General features: G+C 36.3%; 3 protein-coding genes across 3 annotated transcripts; 2 read left to right on the top strand and 1 right to left on the bottom strand.

Moving 5' to 3' along the window:
* The first annotated feature begins 3,931 nt into the window (after positions 1 to 3,931).
* LOC133851512 (proline-rich 33 kDa extensin-related protein-like) lies at positions 3,932 to 4,438 on the top strand. Its single transcript, XM_062287957.1, has one exon. The coding sequence runs from the start codon at positions 3,932 to 3,934 to the stop codon at positions 4,436 to 4,438; it is 507 nt and encodes a 168-aa protein (XP_062143941.1).
* Positions 4,439 to 6,076: 1,638 nt separating this feature from the next.
* On the bottom strand, positions 6,077 to 8,186 carry LOC133852206 (uncharacterized). Its single transcript, XM_062288908.1, has one exon. It carries the CDS (start codon positions 8,154 to 8,156, stop codon positions 6,216 to 6,218), a length of 1,941 nt encoding a protein of 646 aa, XP_062144892.1. The 5' UTR covers positions 8,157 to 8,186; the 3' UTR covers positions 6,077 to 6,215.
* A 4,976-nt stretch (positions 8,187 to 13,162) lies between these two features.
* LOC133851286 (DNA mismatch repair protein PMS1) lies at positions 13,163 to 23,644 on the top strand. Its single transcript, XM_062287623.1, has 11 exons — positions 13,163 to 13,579; positions 14,068 to 14,391; positions 14,600 to 15,790; positions 16,827 to 17,098; positions 17,187 to 17,313; positions 17,819 to 17,887; positions 18,096 to 18,169; positions 19,514 to 19,579; positions 22,548 to 22,651; positions 22,728 to 22,909; positions 23,162 to 23,644. Exons 1-11 carry the CDS (start codon positions 13,340 to 13,342, stop codon positions 23,285 to 23,287), a joined length of 2,775 nt encoding a protein of 924 aa, XP_062143607.1. The 5' UTR covers positions 13,163 to 13,339; the 3' UTR covers positions 23,288 to 23,644.
* The last annotated feature ends 269 nt before the right edge of the window (positions 23,645 to 23,913 follow it).

Below are 23,913 nucleotides of genomic sequence, written 5' to 3'. Positions count from 1 at the left end.
TTTTCACCATTCCTAAAATCCTTTAAACCGGGTTGAAATAACTTTCTTCAATTTAGTTTATTAAACCAACATATATGATTCTCACGTGTATTTAAAAAGATAAATATCAATTTTGTTAGTTTTATTTCTTGGCTATATTCATGTGACAAATGTTTATTTATTTTTGAGAAGAACGATCTCAAAATGCTTTTAGAGTTTTCTCCTATTCGGACACGGGTTTTCTTCTGTCCGTAGAGCCAGAAGCCGTGTCCGGACAGGACTTGCAAAAAGTCCATATTTCTTGATGTGTCTGAACATTCAGAAGTCGTGTCCGGACAGGATTTACAAAAGATTCATATTTCTTGATGTATCCGAACATCCAGAAGTCGTGTCCGGACAAGACTTACAGAAAGATCGATTCTCTTTATGTGTCTGGACAGATGGTTCTTTTGTCCGAACCGTTATTACATAAAGTTTACTTTCTTCTTTGCATCCAGACATAGTAATAACATATCTGGACACCGCTGCCTAAAAATTCATTCATGACTTGTATTATGGTTTTTAAAGCCTATTTAAAGAGGTTTTTAGGTAGAAGTATATTAAGAATTCTACTATGAAATTCTGTGTGCTAATAAAGGGTTTTAGACTTGGATTGATTTATGTTGTATCTTTCTTAGAGTGTTTAGTTCAACCATTAACCTTGAACAATTGAAGCCAACCAGAGTTCTGGTTAAGGAAGATCAAGAAGATGAACTCTTCAGAAGTCCTGGGAGAGAAGCAGACAAGTGGGTCACTTGTTATAATTTAAGAGTATGACGACTGCAAAGGTTTTGTGAGAATAAACATCTTGTAATTCGTTGATTCTTCGTACTTAATTGATTTTATAAATTTGGCTGTCTCGGAGTGGTTTTTCTCTTTAAGTTCAAAGAGTTTCTACTTCGTAACCAAATATTTGTATTAAATGCTTTACATATTTGATTAATTATTTGGTTGTGATTAGTTTGGAGTCTATTCATTATTTTCAAATTTAATAAATTGAATTAAAATAATGTTGGAAGGAACCCTAAATCATCCAGCTAATTTTGTCCAAGTGTGGACACATGGATGCCATGCCTAGCTGTTTGTCCACCAGCACACATGCCTGAGAAATCAAGAAACAAATTTTCAACCATAAAAAGCAGTGCAAAATCTTCAAAAAGGTCATGTGTTTGGTCCATGCTCAAATCCTAATTAACCAAATTAAGCAATAAAATCATAAAATTTCCGGCCACCGACTTTTTTTTACTTTTTTTTTTTTTTCACCGACTCTTCTGATTATACCCACAATCATGCATTTGATATGGTCCATGTGCAGATTGACATTTGCTAATAAAGAATTTTAACTTTGAAAAAAATGCCACACTTTTTGAAATTAAGAAAATGTTTAAATTAATCAAATTAAATAAACAAGCTAAGATCTAGTAGGAAGACAAATAGTTGACTATATAAAATAAACAAAGAGCCAAAGGGTGTTGCTAAGATTACTACAACTTTTAGTACGAGTTGAATATAGCACATGAAATAATAATAATATACTAGAATACGCGGTGAAAAAGATTTAGAAATTACCTACGGTTATATTTGTTCAAGCGAATCAAAGGCTGATGTATTTATAGGCTAGGTCAAGAAATCCCAATTAAAACTTTTCCTTAATTTATGATTTCACAAATAATATATTCTTTTGTCATTCTTTCATTATTCTCCATTGTCGTGGTATTGTCAATTCACCATTGATTTTTTTTTTTTTTACTTATTTATTTAATTAAGATTTAATTTAAAGGTAGATTAACAATGCAAGAAGAGAATGATAGGAGATTGACCAAAAATTGATGTATAATAATTTCTCTTAAAATATATTACCAAACACCTTAATTTATATCTATTTAAACCATATGTAATAATTCATAAGTGGTGAAATATATGATTAAACATATAATTTGATTTGTATATCAGTTTGTAAGCAGTATTTTTAATACTAGTTGTTAAATCATATAATTCAAGTGATGAAAACAACGAAAATAGACACAAAATTAAGGTGGTTTGGCCTATTACCTACATCCACACAGTAAAACTTTTTATTGGCTAAATCTTTGTTATTTTTCACTTTATAAAAATTGTACAATAAAATGAAATATTTATAATTGAATGAGGTTATGAATACAATAATAACCATGCAATTTCCCATAGCCAAAAGAAATAATTATGTATATAGTTCCCTCTCAAATATTCCTTTAACTCAACCCGTTTGCTCAAATTATTTTTGTAACACCCCGGTCCCATATTGGGAAGAGATGAATAGTTTACATAGATTGAGTAGTTTATATAGATATTCATGGGTGCTAAGTCCCACATTGCCTAGTTACTAGGTGAAACTGGGCTTTATAATGGATTCTAAGGAAGCTTCAAATTGACTAGTCCTTTTGGGGTGATAGCGCAGATGTGGCTAACGCTTTTCCTTGGGTTGTTACAAATGGTATCAGAGCCACCTAGTAACGCTAGGTCATGTGGTACTAGAGCATCGCATGACATGGCCCTAACGGGGACGTCAGGGGATTAAGGGGGGGAGTTTGTAACACCCCGGTCCTATATTGGGAAGAGATGAATAGTTTACATAGAGTGAGTAGTTTATATAAATATTCATGGGTGCTAAGTCCTACATTGCCTAGTTACTAGGTGAAACTGGGCTTTATAATGGATTCTAAGGAAGCTTCAAATTGACTAGTCCTTTTGGGGTGATAGCGCAAATGTGGCTAGCGCTTTTCCTTGGGTCGTTACAATTTTGGTCACGATTGAGTTCATCTCAACCTCCTCATCCTGGAAAGCTATCAAGATTAATGCTACACGTCATACCCATGTCCCTCTTGTGTCCCTCTAAAAATGAGGTGGCTTTTAAAATCACCATTGAGCTTGTGATTGATCAAAATTCACATGGTGATTTTAAAAGTCACCTCATTTTTAGAGGGACACAAGAGGGACATGGGTATGACGTTTAGAATTACTCAGACTTATATGCTCATCATGTGATACATTAAGGTGCAACATGGGGTGTTTGGTAAGCAACACAACATTCTCTCCTTTATTTTCATTTTTTCTAAAAAATAATCAACTTCAAAACATTTAAACTTTTTTCACTTTTTATATCACATCAATAAATTTTTATTATTATTCAAATAAAAAAATTCACTACAATATAAAATATTTTCACTTTTTCATACAATTTTTTTTTTTTACTTTAAATTACATCAATCACTTTTTACTACTACTTTAAAAAAAAAAAAAAAATTAAACTCAACAATCTTTACCAAACACACCCTAATCTTTTTTTTACCGCATTCCCATCAGAAAAATGTTAGAGCTTCTTTTAGTATCCTTCTGGGGTCATTCTATGCTGACATGGTACTGTATTTTTAATAAAAAAATTACAGCTTGATTTATCTTTTTTATTTTTATTAATAAAAAATAAAATGTAATGTTAATATAAAAAGACGTTTTAAAATAAATTAAAAAGTTACTTCTCTAGCATTTTTCAACCCATCAACCCTCCCTACCCTCTATACCTATTGTAAGTGGGAATTAATGATCCCCTCCTACGTGTAGGCACAAGACTCCTAATCCCTTTAGCCTTCTATTTTTATTTTATTTTATTTTTAAATTTAAAGTCTTCTAAGTTTTGTTTGTTGTTTCTTTGGTATCTATATAAAAGAAAATAAAAAATATTCCCTGTACTTTTAACCCATTTGCTCAAATTTTGAACTTTTCAACCCAAAGGGCCCCATAACGGACCCCACTCTCACCTAAAATTTGTAGAAGGAACGACTTTCACACCAATTACACCGCCGACGAACGACCCAAAATCACTATAAAATGGGAGCCGTTGCTCTAGTTTTGAATCATCCCGACCCAATTATCAAAGATGTCTAATACACACCTAGTTCTGTTGCTTCTTGCCGTGGTGGCTCTCGCTGCCCCCTCCAATGCCGATTACCAGAAGCAGCCACCGGCCCCGATTTACAAGCCACCAACTCCTGCTTACAATCCTCCTCCGGTGACCAAGCCACCCACAGAACACATTCCACCAACTCCTGTTTACAAGCCTCCTCCGGTGAGCAAACCACCCACAGAACACAAGCCACCAACCCCAGTTTATCAACCTCCTAAAGTAGAGCAGCCAAGCCCCGAACATAAGCCACCAAGTACTCTACCTCCCAAAACCGGAAATTCTCCGCCAGAGTACAAGCCACCTGGCGACAAGCCATCAACCCCGGTGTACAAACCTCCCACTCCCAAGGCAGGGAAGCCACACCCAGAGCACAAGCCATCGCCACCTTATGGTCACTATCCGGGACACCCACCACTGGAAAAAGGCAAAGATCATCAAAAACCACCACGGAAGGTTCTGCCTCCTCCAACCCCATACTAAAAATGGCGCCCAGCTAGTCTGCGCGCGCCACAAGCCATGCATCAACGGCGCCGCCTATCCATCAGCTCAATAGAAATAAGAGTTTATCACTACTCATGCATTAAGCTTCATTGTGTCATCTTCTGTCGATCTAATTAAGCATTACTAGTGAGGATTTCTCAAGTCATTAGTTATTCTGCACTAGTACTGTTCTTCTGCTTGTAGCTGCTAAGCATTTCCCGAATTTTTCTAATTTAAAGCAGTGTGACTGCCATCGATCTTCTGTGTTTTATATATAGCTATCTCTAGTATAAATTTCCTTTTACCAATAATGGGTTTGCATGTGCTTTTTCACATAGTAATAGCTATCGGCTAAGCTTAACAAAATCCACAAACATTTCGATCTCATAAACTGGATTTTTATTCAACATAATCAATAAAATTGTTAGGAAAAACTTTACTTACCGTCTCTAATATTTTACTATTTTCGTAATCATATCTTTAAATTTTAAAAAAAGTGTCAATTTTTTCTTTTTCTTTTTTAATTTTACATATTCGTTATAATTTTTCGTTAAATCTTGTCAAAAATTTTAAAATACTATTTCTTTTTAAATAATATATATATATATATATATATATATATATATATATATAAAAACAAATTTCAAAGATTCAAGCATGGGTATTTTTGTAAATTTCATTAAATCTTGACCGACGCCTAAATCTTTGTAATTTTTTTCTTTAAAAAATGAGTATTTTATGAATTTTGACACCCATCCATTAGGATTTAACGAAAAATTCTAACGGATAGGTGAAATTGAAAAAAAAAAATTTGAAAGATGGATATTATACACTAAATTGACACTGTTTAAAATTTTATGGGTATGATTGTAAAAGTGATTAAAGATTAATGGTGATAAGTAAAGTTTTTTTAAATTGTTATATGTAATTATCAGGTGAAAAGTGTACAAAAATTAAAAGAAATTCTAAAAAAAAAATTTGGAAAAAAAATACATGTTCCTCCGAGCAAATTTACCAACAACAGATCGTTCGGATACATTGGAGCAATCCATCTTTATTTGTGAAAACTGAAAAGCATTTTCAAGAAAAGCATTTTTCAAGAAAAGAGAGAATTCTAAAGGAGGACTAAAAAGAACCAACACAAAAACAAGGAGCTTGTTTGAGAAACCGGTTTCTATTTTTGTATTTGAGATTTATTTTCGAGAACAAAAACAATTAAAAAACCATTTCTTGTTGTTTTTTTCGTTAAAAAAGTGTGCTTAAGGCTTTTGGACAATTGTTTTCAAAACATTCTTCACTAAAGAAGAAAATAGAATATGGAGAAACTGTTATGAGAGTGTAGATAGTAAAAAATTAAGAACTTAACATTTAAAATATGATCCACCGGCCACCATCATTCCTATTATCGTGTGTATCCCATATTTTTGGATAAACCTCCTAATAAAATTAAATTGATCAACCATAACCCATTATCCCACCTGCTTCTAATAATAACATTAATAATTCCTCGTACAATCATGAGAGACAAAATTATAGAAGAATTCAAATATGCTTCTCAAATCAGTTTGATAAGGAGACTCGTATGTCTTTCAATAATAACATAAATCTATTTATCTAAATATTAAAGAAGCTGAGAGAATAAAGATTACAAATAATAACACAAAATATTATTCCTCCCATAACCCCAGTACTTAGTTCTAATAATGTCAGGTAGCTAGTGTCATTCCCATTAGATAATTAAGCTGTGCACAGAGAGAATTCTGATCACGTTGACATATCAGTCATGTACAACTAGTTTCCTGTACTCCTCACCAGCGATTGCCAATCCCATCACCCCCTCAGGACTCACGATCCCACCTTTCTCCATGAACACAGTCAACATATTCTTGGAAAACCCACTCACAAGCGCCACCCCATTTTGACTCGCGACAACCGGAGTCGAGGAAGAGTTCCGAAGGTTCCAAAACACAATCTCCGGCACCCTGTTGTATCCGTTCTCCCGGAACTTCCTCTGTATAACTTGGTAATCCGTTTCCCATGAATCCGAACCATACGCCTCATCAAATTCCATATCACTGAAAACAAACACTCTGTTGATCAGCTGGTCTTCTGTCAAATTGTCCTCCACCGCAACTCCCAAGATTTGGTCAAAAACTGCCTGAAAATCTGTATTTGCACCCCAATCCATTGTGCTTATGAATTCAGTCTTGGCCTGAAGAGAATCCCCTTCAATCAAGTGAAGCTCGGGATTCTCACTAAAGGTGATCACTTTCCCCTTCCACGGCTCTTCACTGAGCTCCGAAACTAACAGCCCCAGCGCCACGCAGACCTCCATCGGAGTCCCTTCCATGCTCCCGGAAACATCACAAACTGCAATGCAATTCGTGAGCTTCCCTTTCACGGCAAGATCGCCGACCATTCTTTCCCACTGAAGCTCTGCCACCTCGTCACCATCCCCATCATTCAGGAACCGGATAATCTCGTGGGGAAGCAATGCCCCGGCGGCAATCTTCGCCTTCCCAGTCTTCACTTTCTCGAGATATTTCCAAAACCTCCTCTCATCGTGCTTCTCAAACAGCCCCTTGTAAGTCTTCATCGCCACCGAAGCCACCCTGTTATACGGCAACGAGTTCCATCGATTGGCGCTCATATACACCTCCGGCAATTCCAACGCCTTATGCAACGGAACAAGAACTTGTTTTCTCAATCTATCTCTGACCCTGTACGCATAATGCGCATCCTCGATCTCCTCGTACTCTTTCTCGCACTCTCTCGGGAAAACGCGCCTCGCAATCCCTTCGCATAACAACAACGACTTGTCGTACGACGAATCGATCGTCGGGCACCATTTTGCCGCAAGACTAATCTTACGAACCTCCCCGCCACCCAAAAACGCTAAATCAGACCTCAGAAGCTCCGCAAACACATCGCAAACGGAATCGAAAAGGAGCCGGTAATCAGAGTCGCCGTTATACCTATCCAAAGCCTTTACAGCCTGCGAAATTTCCCACTCTTTCCTCAAAGCCCTGGCAACCTCCTTATCCAAGTGCTTCAATTTCTCCTTCTTCTCCTCGTCCCAATAAAGAACCCTCCTCTTCCCTATGCCACCTCCTCTGTGAAATTTCTGGGAATTCGTTTTCTTGAAAAATGTTTTCCTTCCCCACGAAATTCTTTTCCCATACTGCTTCCTCCCCTCCCAGTCTGCCTTTGCGAGCTTTCTGACCTCTTTGCCTTCGAGAAGCCGATAGAGAATTTCGGGCAAGTCCTTGAGGTACCCGAAATCGGCGAGGGCCTTGACATTGAAAGCCAGGGTTTTGGGGTGGGCTCTGTGGAGCCAAAGAGCCGAGACGTAGAAACCTTCTTTGTCGGACTTCCCGGTGCCTCTCACACCCCTCAGATTGAAGATCAGTTTCAGAGTGGTCAGGGCATCGTGCGCCCACGCCAGTTCCAGCCGTTCGATCAGATCCTTCTGCGGGGTATCGGGCACCACGTGGAAAAAGAAGTCGAGGCAGGGGTTCCCGGATGACAAAAATGTCGGAGAGAAGTTTTCCGTCAGACCCATCAGCGGTAACAGTGTTCTTGGGTACCATTCATGGGCATAATCGTGGGTCGGTGGTTTGCAGATGTGAATTTGGGAGGCTACGGCGGCATCTTTGGTGGCAGATATGGCAGTCTTTCGGGCGGCGGGTGGGCCTACAAGACGTCCGGCGGAGGCCATTGTTGTTCTGGGTTTACGGTTTTGGAGGCTCCCTCGGCTTTCTTTCTTTATAAAGAAGAAGAGCCGCACCCATGCACGGTTTAGTCTCAGTGTTTCGTGGGAGGCAAGAAAATAGCCACGTCAGCTTTTTTTTAGTATTAAAAAAAAAAAAAAAAAGCTGGCAAATTTCCCACATGCTCCACTATTCTCCGATATTTTAGCCCTTGCTGCGGCTGTAAAATCACCTTCAAATTACAGGCATAGGCTGGCAAAAGATATTGAAAATTACTCTTTAGAGGTTTAATACTTAAATTTGGACTCAAATTTAAAATTAACTAGTAAATAAGATGCATTCTCGTGGTTATACTTCATATCTAAACTTGAGTATATGTGTCTACCATCAAACCCAACAATTTCAGGCAAATTCTTACAAACCGAAAAGAAATTAAGAACAAAAGAACAATTGCATTATGAAACGCAAGCATATATAGTTTCCATTGGGCAAATAAAGTAAATAATTAAACATATACAAGGTGCAATGTGCAAGAATGGACAAAGGGTTTCTAGAGTGATGAGCAAAGGTTCGTAGCATGGGCTTGTACAAGAGTTCTTTGAGTAGGAATAAAGGTGTAAGTTGTAACTACGATTGACAAGGGTTTTTAGAGTAAAGAGCAAGGGTTCATGGCATAGGCACAAATGAGAGTTCATGAAGTAGGGATAAATGCGTGTGGTGCGGGCAAATCCACATAGCCCAACAAGTGATATTGGAGAGGGCCCATAAGATTGATTGAAAAAAAAAATAACTTTGTTTGAGAGGGAGTTTAGAAATGTAGTGATGAATTCACACATGATGGGAGATTGTTGAGTATACAAGTGTGGGTATAGAAATGTTTGAATCCAACATTGAAAATATGTCATAAGTATGCGTAATTTTTTTTTGAAGGAAAATATGCGTGATTAATATAACATAGTTGAACCCAAATCCAAATACAGCTTTTTGGTCAAATAGTATCTCAAGATGCTATATTATGGGCTTACTTTAATTAAAACTCTTCAAGGTATCATTCTCCTTAACTAGTGGTATCAAAACCATATTCGATATTCAGTTTGACGATTACGGTAAATATGACGAACACCAAATATGAAGTGGATAAGTTTAATGATAATTCTCTCTTTGGCGTAGGAGGATGAAGGATCTTTTGATTCACTAATGAGGTTACAAAGCGTTATTGGGAAAAGCAAAAAAAATTGAGAAGATGGACAATGATGAATGGGAAAAGATGGATGCGAAGGCTGCCAGTGCGATCCGTCTTAATTTGTCACATGAAGTCATTCACAATGTGATTGATGAGAAAAAAAAATATTGTCAATTTAGCAGAAATTATCGAGTCTATATATAACCAAAGGCTACAAATGAACAAAGCTACTCGTGAACTGACTCAAATTCAGTTTAGTTAAGCTCAACTCTCTTTGGCATAGGAGGATGAAGGATTTTGGGTAGAATATTTGATTGCCACCTACTGACCGCCATCGAACCGACTTAACCAACTCTAACCGAATCGACTTAACTGAATTTAACCCTTCGTTTTTTGCATTATTTGTTTAGCCCAAAAACATGTATAATAAATACTTGTTTAGCCCAAAAAAAACACATTTGGACCCTAAAATAACTTCTTTTCGCCCATAAAAATAGGCTTGGCCCAATATAAAAGCCTATGATTAACCGACTTAATCGAAATAGTAGAAATTTATTATCATCGGTATGAAGTCGGTTAATTAACCAACTTTTTCGATTCGGTAGGTGAAAATATCCCTACCATCACCGATTTAACAGATACCCAGTTCTACTTCTCTCTTTCCCATTTGCTCTCTAACCTTCCCATTCTCCCTCTTCATGCCTTCCCCTTCCCTGTTACAAAGCATATTTAAATTGCTAATGTCATTTATTACTTTGTGATAAAAGCATAATTTATTATTTTTATTTTTTTTGTGTGTTTTTAAGAGATGGCAAACTTTAGAGGTGATTCGGCTACCCTTTCTTCCTGATTATAGGAGTGGCCGACCATCACAGCTGTTTTAACACCATAGCCCTCCCTCCCTCGCCGCCCCTTTTGTTTTTTAATAATAAATTTATAATTTAATAAGAGCTCCGTAAAAAATACCGAAATTTGTCCAGAGAGTTCATTTTGTTACATGACATACCATACGAACTTATAAGTTTATTTTGAAACCAATATATATATATATATATATTGTTCCTAAAGATAACTTGGTTAGCTTTTGACATCATTAAACGATTTGAACTGTGAAACAAGAGAATCTAGCATAGAAGGGTGACAATGAATAAAAATTCAATCTCCGAAGTAATATATATACTTCATAATATTCCTATTATAGTTGATAAATGTTTGGGTACATCTTTCGTCCAATATTTCTTGTTTATCTTCGTATAAGAAATGACATGTGGTCATATATTCAGGGGTTAAATACGTTTTTGGTTCCTAAGTTTTGAAAACTTTATTTTTTAGTACTTGAGTTTTAATTCGCATCACAAATGGTACCTTCGTTTTGGAAAAAGATCAAATTAGTTCCTCAATCAAGTTTTCCGTTAAAAAATTAACGGCCCGCCAGGTGTCAACGAGGGTTGACACGTGTTTTAGTGTAAAAAAATAAAAAATAAAAAATCTTTAAAAATTAATTAAAATATTAAAAAACATTAAAAACTTTAAAAAAAATTGAAAAAAGAAAAAGAAAAAGAAGAGGGGTGGCCGAACCACCCCCAAGGGCCACGGGGGTGGTTCGGCCACCCCTAGCCAGCTACCCCAAGGGCCAAAACCCTTGACCATTTTTTTTTTTTTTTTTTTTGTGGTCATGGCACCACCCCATGATGGCCAAGCCACCTCTCTTTCTTTTTTTCTTTTTCTTCTCCTTTTTTTTTTTTTTTTTTTTTTTTTTTTTAAATATTTTTTTAAAAAAAAACGTGTCAACAACCCGGCGGGCTGTTAGTTTTTGGACGTAAAACTTGACTGAAGTACTAATTTGGTTTTTTCCCAAAACGGAGGTACCATCTATGGTGCTAATTGAAACTCAGAAAAAATAAAGTTTTCAAAACTCAATGACAAAAAACGTATTTAACCCTATATTCAATGATAAAGTTGTAAAAGTGATTAACAAAAGATAGACATGAGATGGATACATAACAAATTAACAACTCTCATTCTCATAGAAAATGATTCTTGCACAACCCACTTACATAACTTCTACACAACTCAAGACACATTGGTTGGACTCATGTATGGTGGGACTCACATCCAAGGGTTACACTAATGTATCTTAGATTGTGTAAAAATTGTTTAAGTGGATTCTGCAACAAACACACCCCCAATCTCATTATAATTTGGGATAGCGTTAAATATAAAATAATTTATGGTCTTATTCAATTTTAAAATAATCGATATTTGTAAACAATTTTTTTTTTTTTTTGAAGGATATAGTTGTAAACATGGTAAGACGTGTATGTGATCCATCTTGTAACTTGAGTGTTTTTTTTTTTTTTTTTTTTACTGAATACTCATCTTGATGGTGGAAAGATCCTCCTTTATAGCACCTCTTTTTTTCTTCTTCTTCTTCTTCTTCTTCTTATTATTTTATTTTTTTAATTCTTATTCTTATATATATATATACACACACATACCCATAATTGGATATTTGGGTATGCAAATAATAATAATAAAAAATGCTAGAAATCCTATTTTTTTACTCCAACCCCTTTATTCTTTGACGTGACATTACTATGTTAACCAAAAGAGAAATTATTGAGGTGGGATTACCATGTTAGCATAAAACAATTTGTTCAGCCTCTCCCATAGTCACCTAAACCGAACCTCCAAGGGTTCATGGACTCTGAAGTCCTTGGGGGTAGTCACAACTACCCATTGTCGTTCGATCTTTTGGTACTTGTGCCACCAAATTAGGTGGTCCCGGCCACCCATGCGTGGTGATTGGGGGTGGCGCCGACTAGGAAATGGAAGGAGAAAAATTCTGAGTTCACTTGATAATGCCAAGTGAAAATATGATCATCTTTCAAACTCCTTGTCCGGCAAGGTACGGGTGTAAATCACATTATATGGGTGGTTAATACCTTTATTCTACATCTGCAACCACACTTTTTGTGGAGGGCGGAATCCGGCCATAATCCCACACAAGGTGAACGACTTTTTGTACTAATCGCCCATGAGATCCGCCTTGTTAATTTTTTTGGTTTTTTGAACTATAAATTTAATTATATATGGGCATCTTTTTTAATAAGTTTTTTATATACTCTTTTAGATTTGATTAATCCGACTTTTGGAACTAAATTTCAAAAGGGCGTCATTTCGGGATTAAATCCCAAAATGACATTGTTGTATAAGACAAAACTATATACGTATATATGTATATGAGTAGATATTATTCGCATTTGTCTACCCATATTTCGCTCGCATATGCGCTGATACCATAGGTTAGGGGATGAAAATCCGCCAGTAATCCATGTGGATAGGCGGATAGTAGATGTAGACCACACAGTGCACCCACCTGAACACCCCTACTAACAAGTAAGGGAATATGAGATGATAATAAAAAAGAATGAATAATGCTACTTTTTACACCTATTTCACACTGTCTTATGTAACGTATTTTAAGTAATTTTTCATGTTAGTTACCTTTTAAAAAAGAAAAAGAAAAAAAAAAAACTTGAACATCACATTAGCCAATATGAAATAAGCGTGATAAATTATGTGAAGAGTAGTATTCTTCAAATGAAATTATGTAATGAATATGTATCAATGCACGTATTACAAGTAATGCTATATACATTTTCACAATATCACACATATTTTCACAATCTTTTAAGAGGATTTTAAAATTAATTTTAAATTAAAATTTAATGGTAATTTAAAAAGTTAAAAAATTTAACCATAATTTTAAAATTACTTAATAATAATGTATGAAAATAGGTGTGGAGAAAGGAATTATGTCGTAGCATTCCTCGTTTATTACCTCCACCGCACAAGTACAGCTTCGCTTCCCCGACCGTTTTGGCGGCAAAATCCGAAAACCAATAGGAGCCAATTAGGGTTTATCTCACTCTCGATCGAGCAACGTACAGTTGTTAGATGGGGTTTCTACTCTGAACTGGTCAATTCGTCCAATTAGGGGCTTCAATGGAAGCAGCAGAAACTCCAGCTGATTCTCCAACCGCGATCAAACCTATAAACAAAGGCGTGGTCCACAGAATCTGCGCCGGCCAAGTGATTCTGGACCTCACGTCCGCGGTGAAAGAATTGGTGGAGAACAGCTTGGATGCCGGCGCCACCAGCATCGAAATCGCTCTGAAAGAGTACGGCGAAGAGTGGTTCCGGGTCATCGACAACGGCTCCGGCATTTCGCCTAATAACTTCAAGGTATCAAAGAAGAGCAGTTTGGTTTGTCTTGTAGCGTAGCAAAGTGACTGTTGGGTTAGCTCAACGCAATTTTTCATTCATTTTTTGTAGCAGTTTTGTGATTCTGTTTCTGATTCCCTGAGAACATTTTTGGGAACAGTTATGTTATATTAAATAGTAACACTTGTGAAATCTATCCAATGGTAAAGTTCCAGGGGTGGAACAAAAAATTAGGATTATTGGGTTTATTATGTCTCTTGTTTGGGAAAGAAGTTCCTTTATGAAATTGTGAATGGTAGTTGTTGAACTTTGTGCTTACTCTCAATAAACCAATTGGGATAAAAACTATTCATCTCTCTCTTCTTCTTCCTTTTTTTTTTTTTTTTTATGTGCTCAAATTCGATCTGATTTAGTTTTTCAAAAATATTTTTAATTAATGTTTATAAAATCTGTCATTTGTTCATTGCATGGTGTAGCATATAATTGTTGACCTTTTCATATTGTTGCAGGTTCTTGCGCTCAAGCATCACACATCAAAATTATCTGATTTTCCTGATCTTCAGTCATTGACCACGTTTGGATTCAGGGGGGAGGCATTGAGTTCACTCTGCGCTTTAGGGGATTTGACTGTTGAGACTAGGACGAAGAATGAGTCAGTTGCGACACATTTGACTTATGACCACTCTGGTTTACTGGTGGCTGAAAAGAAAACAGCACGTCAAATTGGTACCACAGTTACTGTTAAGAAATTGTTCTCCAATTTGCCAGTACGAAGCAAAGAATTCAGGCGCAACATTCGCAAGGAATATGGGAAGCTTATTTCATTAGTGAATGTGAGTTTCTTTTTTCTATGATATAACTTCAATTTTTTAGATGTCGTATAGTGCTTTGAGTGCAATCTTAATGCCAACATTTCATTAAACCAACCAGTATTTGAATTTGGCTAAAATTTGTGTACCCTAGATATGTATATATATGGAAAGCTTATATTCTTCATGATTGTTTATTATCAGCATCATCATATTCATTTTATAATTTCAGGCCTATGCCTTAATTGCAAAAGGAGTCCGGTTAGTCTGCACCAACACAACAGGGAAAAATGTAAAGTCTGTGGTAGTTAAAACACAAGGAAGTGGTTCTCTTAAAGATAACATCATTACGGTATTTGGCATGAACATCTTCAGCTGCTTAGAGCCTGTGAATATATCTATATCAGACAATTGCAAAGTTGATGGCTTCCTTTCCAAGCCTGGACAGGGTAGTGGACGCAACTTAGGAGACAGGCAATTCTTTTTTGTAAATGGCCGACCAGTGGATATGCCTAAAGTCAGCAAGCTGGTGAATGAGTTGTATAAAGGTGCAAACTCCCGGCAATATCCAATTGCAATCTTGAACTTTATCGTCCCAAGAAGAGCCTGTGATGTCAATGTAACTCCTGATAAAAGGAAAATATTTTTTTCTGATGAAAGCTCCTTATTGCTTGCCCTGAGGGAGGCTTTACAACAGATATATTCCCCAAGTAATGCATGTTACTCTGTTAATAAAGTTGAGGAGCGTGCTGAGGAAGGACATAGCTCTGAGTTGTGTTCTCCTCATGAGAAATCTCATTTGTTGTTAAAACAATTATCTCCAGATGGCAGTGATGTAGAAGTAATTGAGGAGCACATTATGGAGGGTGGAACTCCTCTCAGAACTGTTGAAGACGCGCAGCAGCAATTGCATGATCTAGAAGGATCAATCCAAAATACTAATGACAAATTAATGGAGAAAGATTTCACTCTCAGAGTACATGGCACTAAGAAGGCTGATAACAGTAGGCAATTGACTGGTCACCTTGATAGTGTTACAATTGATCAAATTGCTTCCTCCCCTTCACGGGCAGTTGACAATGGAATTGCTGCAAATACAGATTCACGAAGTCGTTCAACCTGTGTTCAATCCTCGCTTAACAAATTTGTAACTGTTAATAAAAGAAAGCATGAAAATATTATAACAATGCTATCTGAAATGCCTATCCTTAGAAATCAAACTCTTTCTTGTCATTTGAAGAATAGTGATTCTGAAAGGCATGCTGCAGTTTCAAGATCCCCAGCAAGCCATGACCAGGTTGATAATTCTGATATAATGAATGAGATTGAACCTTCAAAGTATCTTAGAGCAGACAGGATCTTCAATAAAATTGGAAATCCACTTTCTTCTGGAGGCAGTCCTAATGATGGAGAACCCAGAAAGGTGTGTGTCACTTGCTTCTTTTCTTCATTATTATTATTATTTCAATCTTGTTTCCTTTCAGTATAACCGGTATAAGAATGAAAAAATCCTCTTTATTTCAATTTAAAAATATACTTTAATATAAGTGTATTGATTTCTTGCTATACGCTGTGAAATAATGGGATTTGTGCAATATTTTGAAATTTTTTTAGTTGTTTTTACAAATGTGTATAAATAATTGAAAGCATTATCTGTCATTATTAGAATTTCTCCTATCAAGAAATGATAAGCAAAGATGTAAGAACAAAAAGAAAGGAATGAAATTTGAATTTCTTAAAAGCTGAAGTTGGTCTTAACCAATGAAAACCCTTCAAAGATGACACTCAATCAGTGTCATAATATGCTTGCCTTGTATTGTTGCTATATAGACAACCAGCACAAAACATTTGGTCATTACCTTTCAACCAAGAATCTTGAATTTTATTTGGTATTCTTTTGTTAACCAAATAAAATGTAACAAGATTGAAGATGTCTTTAATTGGCATTAATTGTGTAACCACTAAAACATGAATATCATGATAACCAATTACTCTTCACTAGTTAAAGAAAAATGCCATTCTAATGGTTTCCCTCACAAGCGTTGAGTACAAGCTCACATCTTTCATTTTTATCTGTCGCTGCTTAATGAACAAGAACTGCAAGCTGTTTTTTTATTTATTTATTTATTTTTTTTTTAAAAACTTCTTCCTCAATCCTTGATTTCTTTACTCAATTTTTCATAAATCCATGTTGCAAATTTAGTGGCTCCATCATAAGTTCATCGGGTGACACCGTGACATGACCAACCATTGGCATGCTTTTCCCTGATCCCGCATGATGCATTAGGTTAAGGAAAAAATGATCAGTCAAAGCTTTTTGAGAATATTTGTTTATTTTTGTCCTTGAAACCCTGTGTATGTTGTAGATATTACCTATAGGTAGTCCTAGATGTAATCACTCTCTGTTGTTTAAGGTTTTTTTTTCCCCTCTCTGTTTCTAAGTAATCATTTCATTTCAGGAACCAGAGGATCAAGAGAAAGTGGTGCCTTCTTCTACCACAGCCTCAGTTGCTTCATCTAGCAAGGATCTCAAAAATACACCAGAATATCTTTCAGTTGCTGCTCCTTTGCATTCTTCTGGTCCCATACTAGATTCTCCAAGGCCTTCTTCTGGTCTACAGAGATTTTCCACCTTGCAATTTAGTTTTCAAGATTTGAAGACAAAGAGGCAACAGAGGCTGTCCAGATTGCAATTTACCGGTTATAAACATGGAAATGTGAAGCTGAAAAGGTCTTTAAAGTATTGCTTCCTTTTAAAGAAGGAAAAGTTATGATTGTGCTCTCTATTTAACTGGAGTGCTTGGTATGATCACTGGTAGGTCATATGCTGCTGCAACTTTGGAGCTTTCTCAACCAGATAATGAGGAGCGCAAGGCAAAGGCTTTAGCTGCAGCTACTACTGAGTTGGAAAGACTTTTCAGAAAGAAGGACTTTGGTAGAATGAAGGTTGTTGTAGAAAGTATTCGTTGTTTATTTTCACAGATTCATTAATTAGCTTGAATATACTAATACAAGTGGAACAAAAAAGGAACAAAAAAGGAAAATAAAAAGGGAAAATTACCTGTCCGGTTTGCTTGACTGGTTGACTGATCCTTTTTGCATTTTTTTTTTCCTTTTGACGCAAAATGCTTGCTATCTTGAAAATTCTTTCTGGCCATTTGATCTTTTCCATAGACAGACATGTTTCGACTGACCTGACATAAACCGATTAGGTTTGTGTTAGGCTTCTTTGCCATTAACATCCCACCTAGTCTATGCAATGAATTATTCGTAAGCTTTTAAAAAAAATCAGTTTTTGTCCCCTAACTAATTTAGTGGCATTTGTGGAGAAAACGCCGCTATACAAGGCTGGGCCTTTTTTTACCCATCCCTACCCCACTTTAAGTCCGAAGCCATATGTACATTCTGGTTATATTAATTAGTACTATCAAACTGTTACTTCTATTTATAGGTAATTGGGCAATTCAACCTGGGTTTTATCATTGGGAAGTTAGATCAAGATCTATTTATCGTGGATCAGGTAATATTTCATTCATTCTTGCAAATCTTCCTTCTTCTTCTTCTTCTTCTTCTTTTTTCAATAACTAAAAGCTTTTTACCCTCTGAATTAAACCTTACATTCTTGTAAATGCTTCTTTAAATAAAATTCTGTTTTGCAGTTACTGACATTTTCTTTGGAATCTTATATATATATATATATATATATATATAATTTTCTCTACTTTCAGCATGCTGCTGATGAAAAATACAATTTTGAGCGTCTTTGTCAATCAACCATCTTGAACCAACAGCCTTTGCTCCGGTGAGATAGTGCTATATGTTTACCTCAATTAAACATGCTTGTACTCCTCATGATGTATATTGGTTGAGGTAGTTCACTAAATTATTAAACATTGATAACAATTATAGGTTGAGAAGTATTTACATGTTTGCTAAAAGCATATTGAAAACTTCTTCTCTTCTAAGATATAATATTTTGTGAGACATTTGGCATCTAGTTTATGACCTTGTATTTTCTAACAGTAGTAAAAGAAAATGCTTTATCTGATTCATTAGTTGGGTCTCTTTTCTTTAGAGGTTGCATTGTGTAATAAGCTTATTCCTTTCTGGGTTTATAATCTGTTATTGTACATGCAATTTGTAATTGTAAGGAACGAAAAAACGTCAAGCTAAATGCATAAATGTTTCTAATCATGGGACCTACTTTTAATTTTGAAGTTAAAGGTTTATTGTTTGATATATGATGATTGATGCTAAAGTCATAAATTATGTTGTTTGTATTACAGTTTGATTTCTGAAGATAATTATCATTGTTTTTTTTTACATGCTTGTGCATGCATACAAGAACACATATAGCTTTTATATGTCGAGATTTCTGGGGGCTGTTGTAAGTAATTGCTACGGAGAATGAACATGGTTGTGAAAGATTAGGATCATTTTATTAGAAAAACTAACCAATCAAACCAGATCTTTACTTGTTAGCTGGAGGATTGGATGTACAAGGTCAAAGTTTTTTTGATGACGGGGAACCCCTTCAAGGCAGGGCCACTTCGTGTACCCATCCTTATTGGGCAAACCAGGATCCGTGCAAAGCGTCCCCTCCACATGGATCGGGTAAAACTCCGGCTTCGCCGGTGGGTGTGGCCCCAAGATCCTCAATTTGGTAATTCAAACCATCTTATGACTTGTTTCACTTGGATGTATCATCTCCAAAGAGCTGAACTGTGCTTCGACCAGTATGTCAAACCCTTCCATGAAATGGGATTGTGCAGCTACTGTAGACTTTCACACCTGTCCCTTTTCCTGAACTTGTTAACACAGGATAACAATCTCTTCTGCTACAGAAGTAGTAAAACTCAGATGTTATTAGTAGATTATATTCATCTAGGAACACAGTGTTCAAAAATATCTGCCATTCATTGCATTTAGCTTGTCTGTCATGGAGAACAGGGACGGGTTATGGTTGTTCTAGTATTCTCCAAGTCATTCCTGTGAAGCATCCTTGTGCTGAGGTGAATTTTAACTTTTGAATGAGGTGTATTACTTAAATAATGCACAAGGTGGTTGTTTGTCTTTCATACATTTTGTTATTATTGCTATGCATCTGTCTGCATCTGTTAGAAATTGAATTCTGAATTATGCACAGGCCACTGAGGTTGGAGTTGTCTCCTGAAGAAGAAGTGGTTGCTTCAATGCACATGGACATAATTAGGTACAACATCATCTGATTCTGTTTTATTTGCTTATTCATATTTTCATCGTTTTAATTTACAGCTGAAACCAAAAGTGAATAACTTGTTTTGCTTATATTTCCTTTGGCTGTTATGAGTTTTATTTACTCCCTGTAGTCATGAGGCTCCAAATTTCCTTATAATCACTAAAGTTTAACCCAACCCACCCCACCACCCCCTGGCAAAGGTAGAGGTCTAGTTACTTCAGGAGAAAAGGCCTTACAGGTGATCTTTAGTTATGGTAACTGGGAATTCTAACTTTGGTTGAAAATGTGGGCGCCAAAACCACATGACAATTATGGTTACCAAACATGCTGACTGTGAGTTGCTTTGGAAAGAGTCAATGCCGATGATGGAGTGACTGTCAAAATTAGGGCTGAAATATTTTTATGCAGGGAGATCAAGTCTTTTACTGTGTAGGACCTCGAGTTCAATTAGATTCAATCTCTAATTGAAATGCTCTAGATTTTTTTTTTGTTTGTAGGCCCTATTTTGCTTGTTATGTTTTTCTTAAATTTTGTTTACTTTTAAGTTCCTGACATTGACATCAACTGTAAAGTTCATTAGGCCTTCATCAAGGGGACCCAATCTCTCCATATCTCTTTGTGTTGGCTATGGAGATTCTGTCGAGATTATTGGCTGAGGCTTCTATGGATGTTGAGAGGTTTAGATTCCATCCTAAATGCAGAAAATTGAAGCTTACTCATTTGTGCTTCGCGGATGACTTGCTGATTTTTTCTGCAGCTGATATGGGTTCTATTTGGACCATTAAGGAAGCCCTGGCTGAGTTTGAAGACCTGTCTGGCCTTAAAGCCAATCCTGCCAAGAGCTCTGTTTTTTGTGCAGGAGTCCATAGAGATGATAAAAGGGCTTTGTTGGAGATTTTGCATATGCCTGTAGGCTTTCTTCCCGTTCGTTATTTGGGTGTTCCTCTAATTACCAAGAGGCTTTCGGCTGTTGATTGTGAAGCCTTGGTAGCAAAGATTTCGGGGAGGATAGACTCTTGGTTGGTAAGACATTTGTCTTCTGCAGGGAGGTTACAATTAATTTCCTCTGTTCTCTTTAGCCTCCAAGCCTCTTTTGGGCTAGAGTTTTCATTCTTCCTAAGAAGGTTATCCAGCTCCTTGAACAGAAGTTTAATAGGTTTTTGTGGTATGGGAATGATTCTAAAGCTAAGGCTAAGGTGTCTTGGGATAAGTTTTGTTATCCTAAATCTGAAGGTGGTCTTGGCTTTAAGAGGCTTGAGGTTTGGATTGTGCAGCCATGCTTAATCATATATGGAATCTTTTTGCACAAGTCGGTTCTATTTGGGTAGCATGGGTGGAAGCCAATTGACTAAGGGAAAGAGTTTGTGGCAAATCTCCATTCCCAAGAATTGTTCATGGAGCTGGAAGAAATTGCTTAAGCTCCGGGAAGTGGCAAATGAGTTCTTAAGGTTCAAAATTGAGGAATGTCACTCTTATCTCTCTTTGGTTTGATAATTGACATCTAGCAGGAAGATTACTTGACATATATGGGTACCGAGTTGTTTATGACTCGGGAATCTGTCTTGATGCTAAAGTGTGTGCTATATTAGCAATGGCAATTGGGCTTGGCCTCCTGCTAGGTTGGATGAATTGGTAGAAATTCAGTGTAAACTCTCGGATATTGCCATTGGTGGAGAGGATGTTCTTATTTGGAAGTCAAAGAATGGTGTTTATTCATGCTCTAAGACTTGGGATTGTCTTAGATCCAAGAATCCAAAAGTGCCTTGGTGTCATGCTGTTTGGTTTCCAGTGGCCATTCCCCGTCATGCGTTTATGCTATGGTTGGTGTTTAGGAATGCTCTGGTAACTAAAGATCGGATATGCTATTGGGGCTTTGAGGGAAATACATTGTGCAGGTTCTGTTATAGGGGACAAGAGTTTATTGCTCACCTTTTCTTCAATTGCAGCTTCTGTCGAAGAGTGTGGAGAAATATGATGGCTGCGTGTTTGATTCCAAATCCAAAATATTGATTGGGATAATATTGTAGAATGGATTTGTAAGCTGAGAGGGAAGAGTTTGCAGGTCATTCTCTGTAAACTTTGCTTGGCTACTACTATGTACCATATTTGGCGGCCGAGAGATTTGTGCCATGGTAATACCCCTCGGACGGAAGAGGCCCTTGTAACTCAAATTAAATGGGAAGTTAGAGCTCGGGTTATGTGTAGAAAGAAGTTCAAATGTTCTCCCATCTCTGTTAAGCTTTCAAAGCTTTGGAGGATGTAGTTGTCTTGCACTTTCTGTTGGTTGTTTGCGTTGGTTTCCTTCGTTGTAGGATTTGCATTCTGTTGTATTTGCTGAGTTGTTTTTTCCTGCTTTGGAAATGTGGTTGTTGTTGTTGATGGGTTGTTCTCTTGTTTGGGGACTTTATCCAATTTTTACTGGGTGTTTGTACTGTGATGAGTTTGGTTATAAAAGTTTTAATTCATCCAAAAAAAAAAAAAACTGTAAAGTTCGTTGTCAACCCTTTCTCTTAGCATTCTTAAATTTTTTGTTTTGAAAAATATCCTTCTACTGTATATATCTCGTATACACATAACACAGATCTTAGATGCATTAGTTGTTTCAGAGATAAGCAAAGCCTATGCAAGCATAGATGCCGAACGCATGCACCTGATTAATTGTTAAATAGGGAGCTTTGATATGAAATTAGTGCATCATATTACATTTACAATGACTTACATTAGAGATTCTGCTAGTGGAATCACTAGGATTCTTTCATGTTTAGTGTTGTTTTCAAGTAGTCTGGTGTTGATCTCATCCATTTATGCACTTTTGTTCAAATGTATACTAATTTTCTAAAACTACATAGCAGGAGGATTTGTGCTTTCCTAGTACTTGATTCTTTTTTTTGCATATTTTTTAATGCCTTACTACTTTTTATTTTCTGATCGTAATATGCATTCTGGTAATTTCCAATTTCAGGAAAAATGGCTTTGCTTTGGAAGAGGATCCATATGCTCCACCTGGGCAACATTTTAGATTAAAAGCTGTCCCGTTCAGTAAAAACATTACTTTTGGAGTTGAAGGTAGTTGTTGCTTTCAGATTTTCCCTGTGATTTTCGACTGTAAAGGTACATTCACTGTCAGTATCTCTTTGAACAGATGTCAAGGACCTGATTTCTACTCTTGCCGATAGCCAAGGGGAATGCTCAATAATCGGTAGTTACAAATCGGACACTTCTGACTCTGTATGCCCAACCAGAGTTCGTGCAATGTTGGCATCACGCGCATGCAGATCGTCTGTTATGATTGGAGATGCGCTTGGAAGAAATGAGATGCTTAAGGTAATAATTCCAGATTACTCTCATCTTTGTGTCAAGCATGATCTTTTACTGCTGAATTTCTCACGCTAGGAGTATTATCATGCATTTTATCACTTTGAACCTTCCTAATTTCCTGAGCTTCTATGGCCATACATGGCATTCAGTTTGTTCTGGCATCATTCTCTGTCTATTCATCATCATTATAAACATTAGAGTTAGAGATTTGAGATAGAAGTAAAAGAGTCACATTTCTGGTTAACTTGCTGGTTTCAGATACTGGAGCATTTGACAGACCTGAATTCTCCTTGGAATTGCCCACATGGCAGGCCAACCATGCGTCATTTGGTTGACTTGACAACCATTTGCAAAAAATCAGAAGAAAATGATGTGAACTTTTGATGGATCATCTTTCCATGATTACACATGTATATAATTTTTGGGGCTGGCTTTCTGGATTCTCTATCAATTATCAATTAGTTTACTCTGAAGATAAATTTCAAACCCCTGTATCATCTAAACTAACACTCTGGGCATAGACACCATATTTGTGGGCTCATGAAAGTTTTCTGGGATAAAGAAATAGTAGATAACAGCCTCCAGGTGCTGTAATTTAAACACGTGAATTTTTTTCACAATTTTAAACTGCAATTTTTATTTTTTTTTCAATTGTACTCCTTAATGGGACATTTTTTGACAAGGACAATTACACTTCAGTCCCTTTATTTATTTGTAAAAAAAGTGTTTATTATGATCAAAGATGCGTTTATTACTTATCTCCAACCTAAAAGGAAATTCTCTCTCTCTCTCTCTCTCTATATATATATATAGAGAGAGACACACATACTTAAAAGAGAGTAATATGTTAAAAATTGGGAACGTTAATAATAATTGAACAAAATTTTCCTTTAAAAACCAATTTATTAAATTGACATATGTAACATGTGATTTTCACATAAGTAATGTTATTCTTCACACTGGCTTATGCGGCGTGTTTTAAGTGACTTTTTTTTTTATTTTTTTTTTAT

The sequence above is a fragment of the Alnus glutinosa genome, chromosome 12 (genome assembly GCF_958979055.1).
Source record: "Alnus glutinosa chromosome 12, dhAlnGlut1.1, whole genome shotgun sequence".
Lineage (NCBI taxonomy): Eukaryota > Viridiplantae > Streptophyta > Magnoliopsida > Fagales > Betulaceae > Alnus > Alnus glutinosa.
Note: the sequence above shows the minus strand (reverse complement) of the source record. Positions and strands in the feature narration are given on the sequence as shown.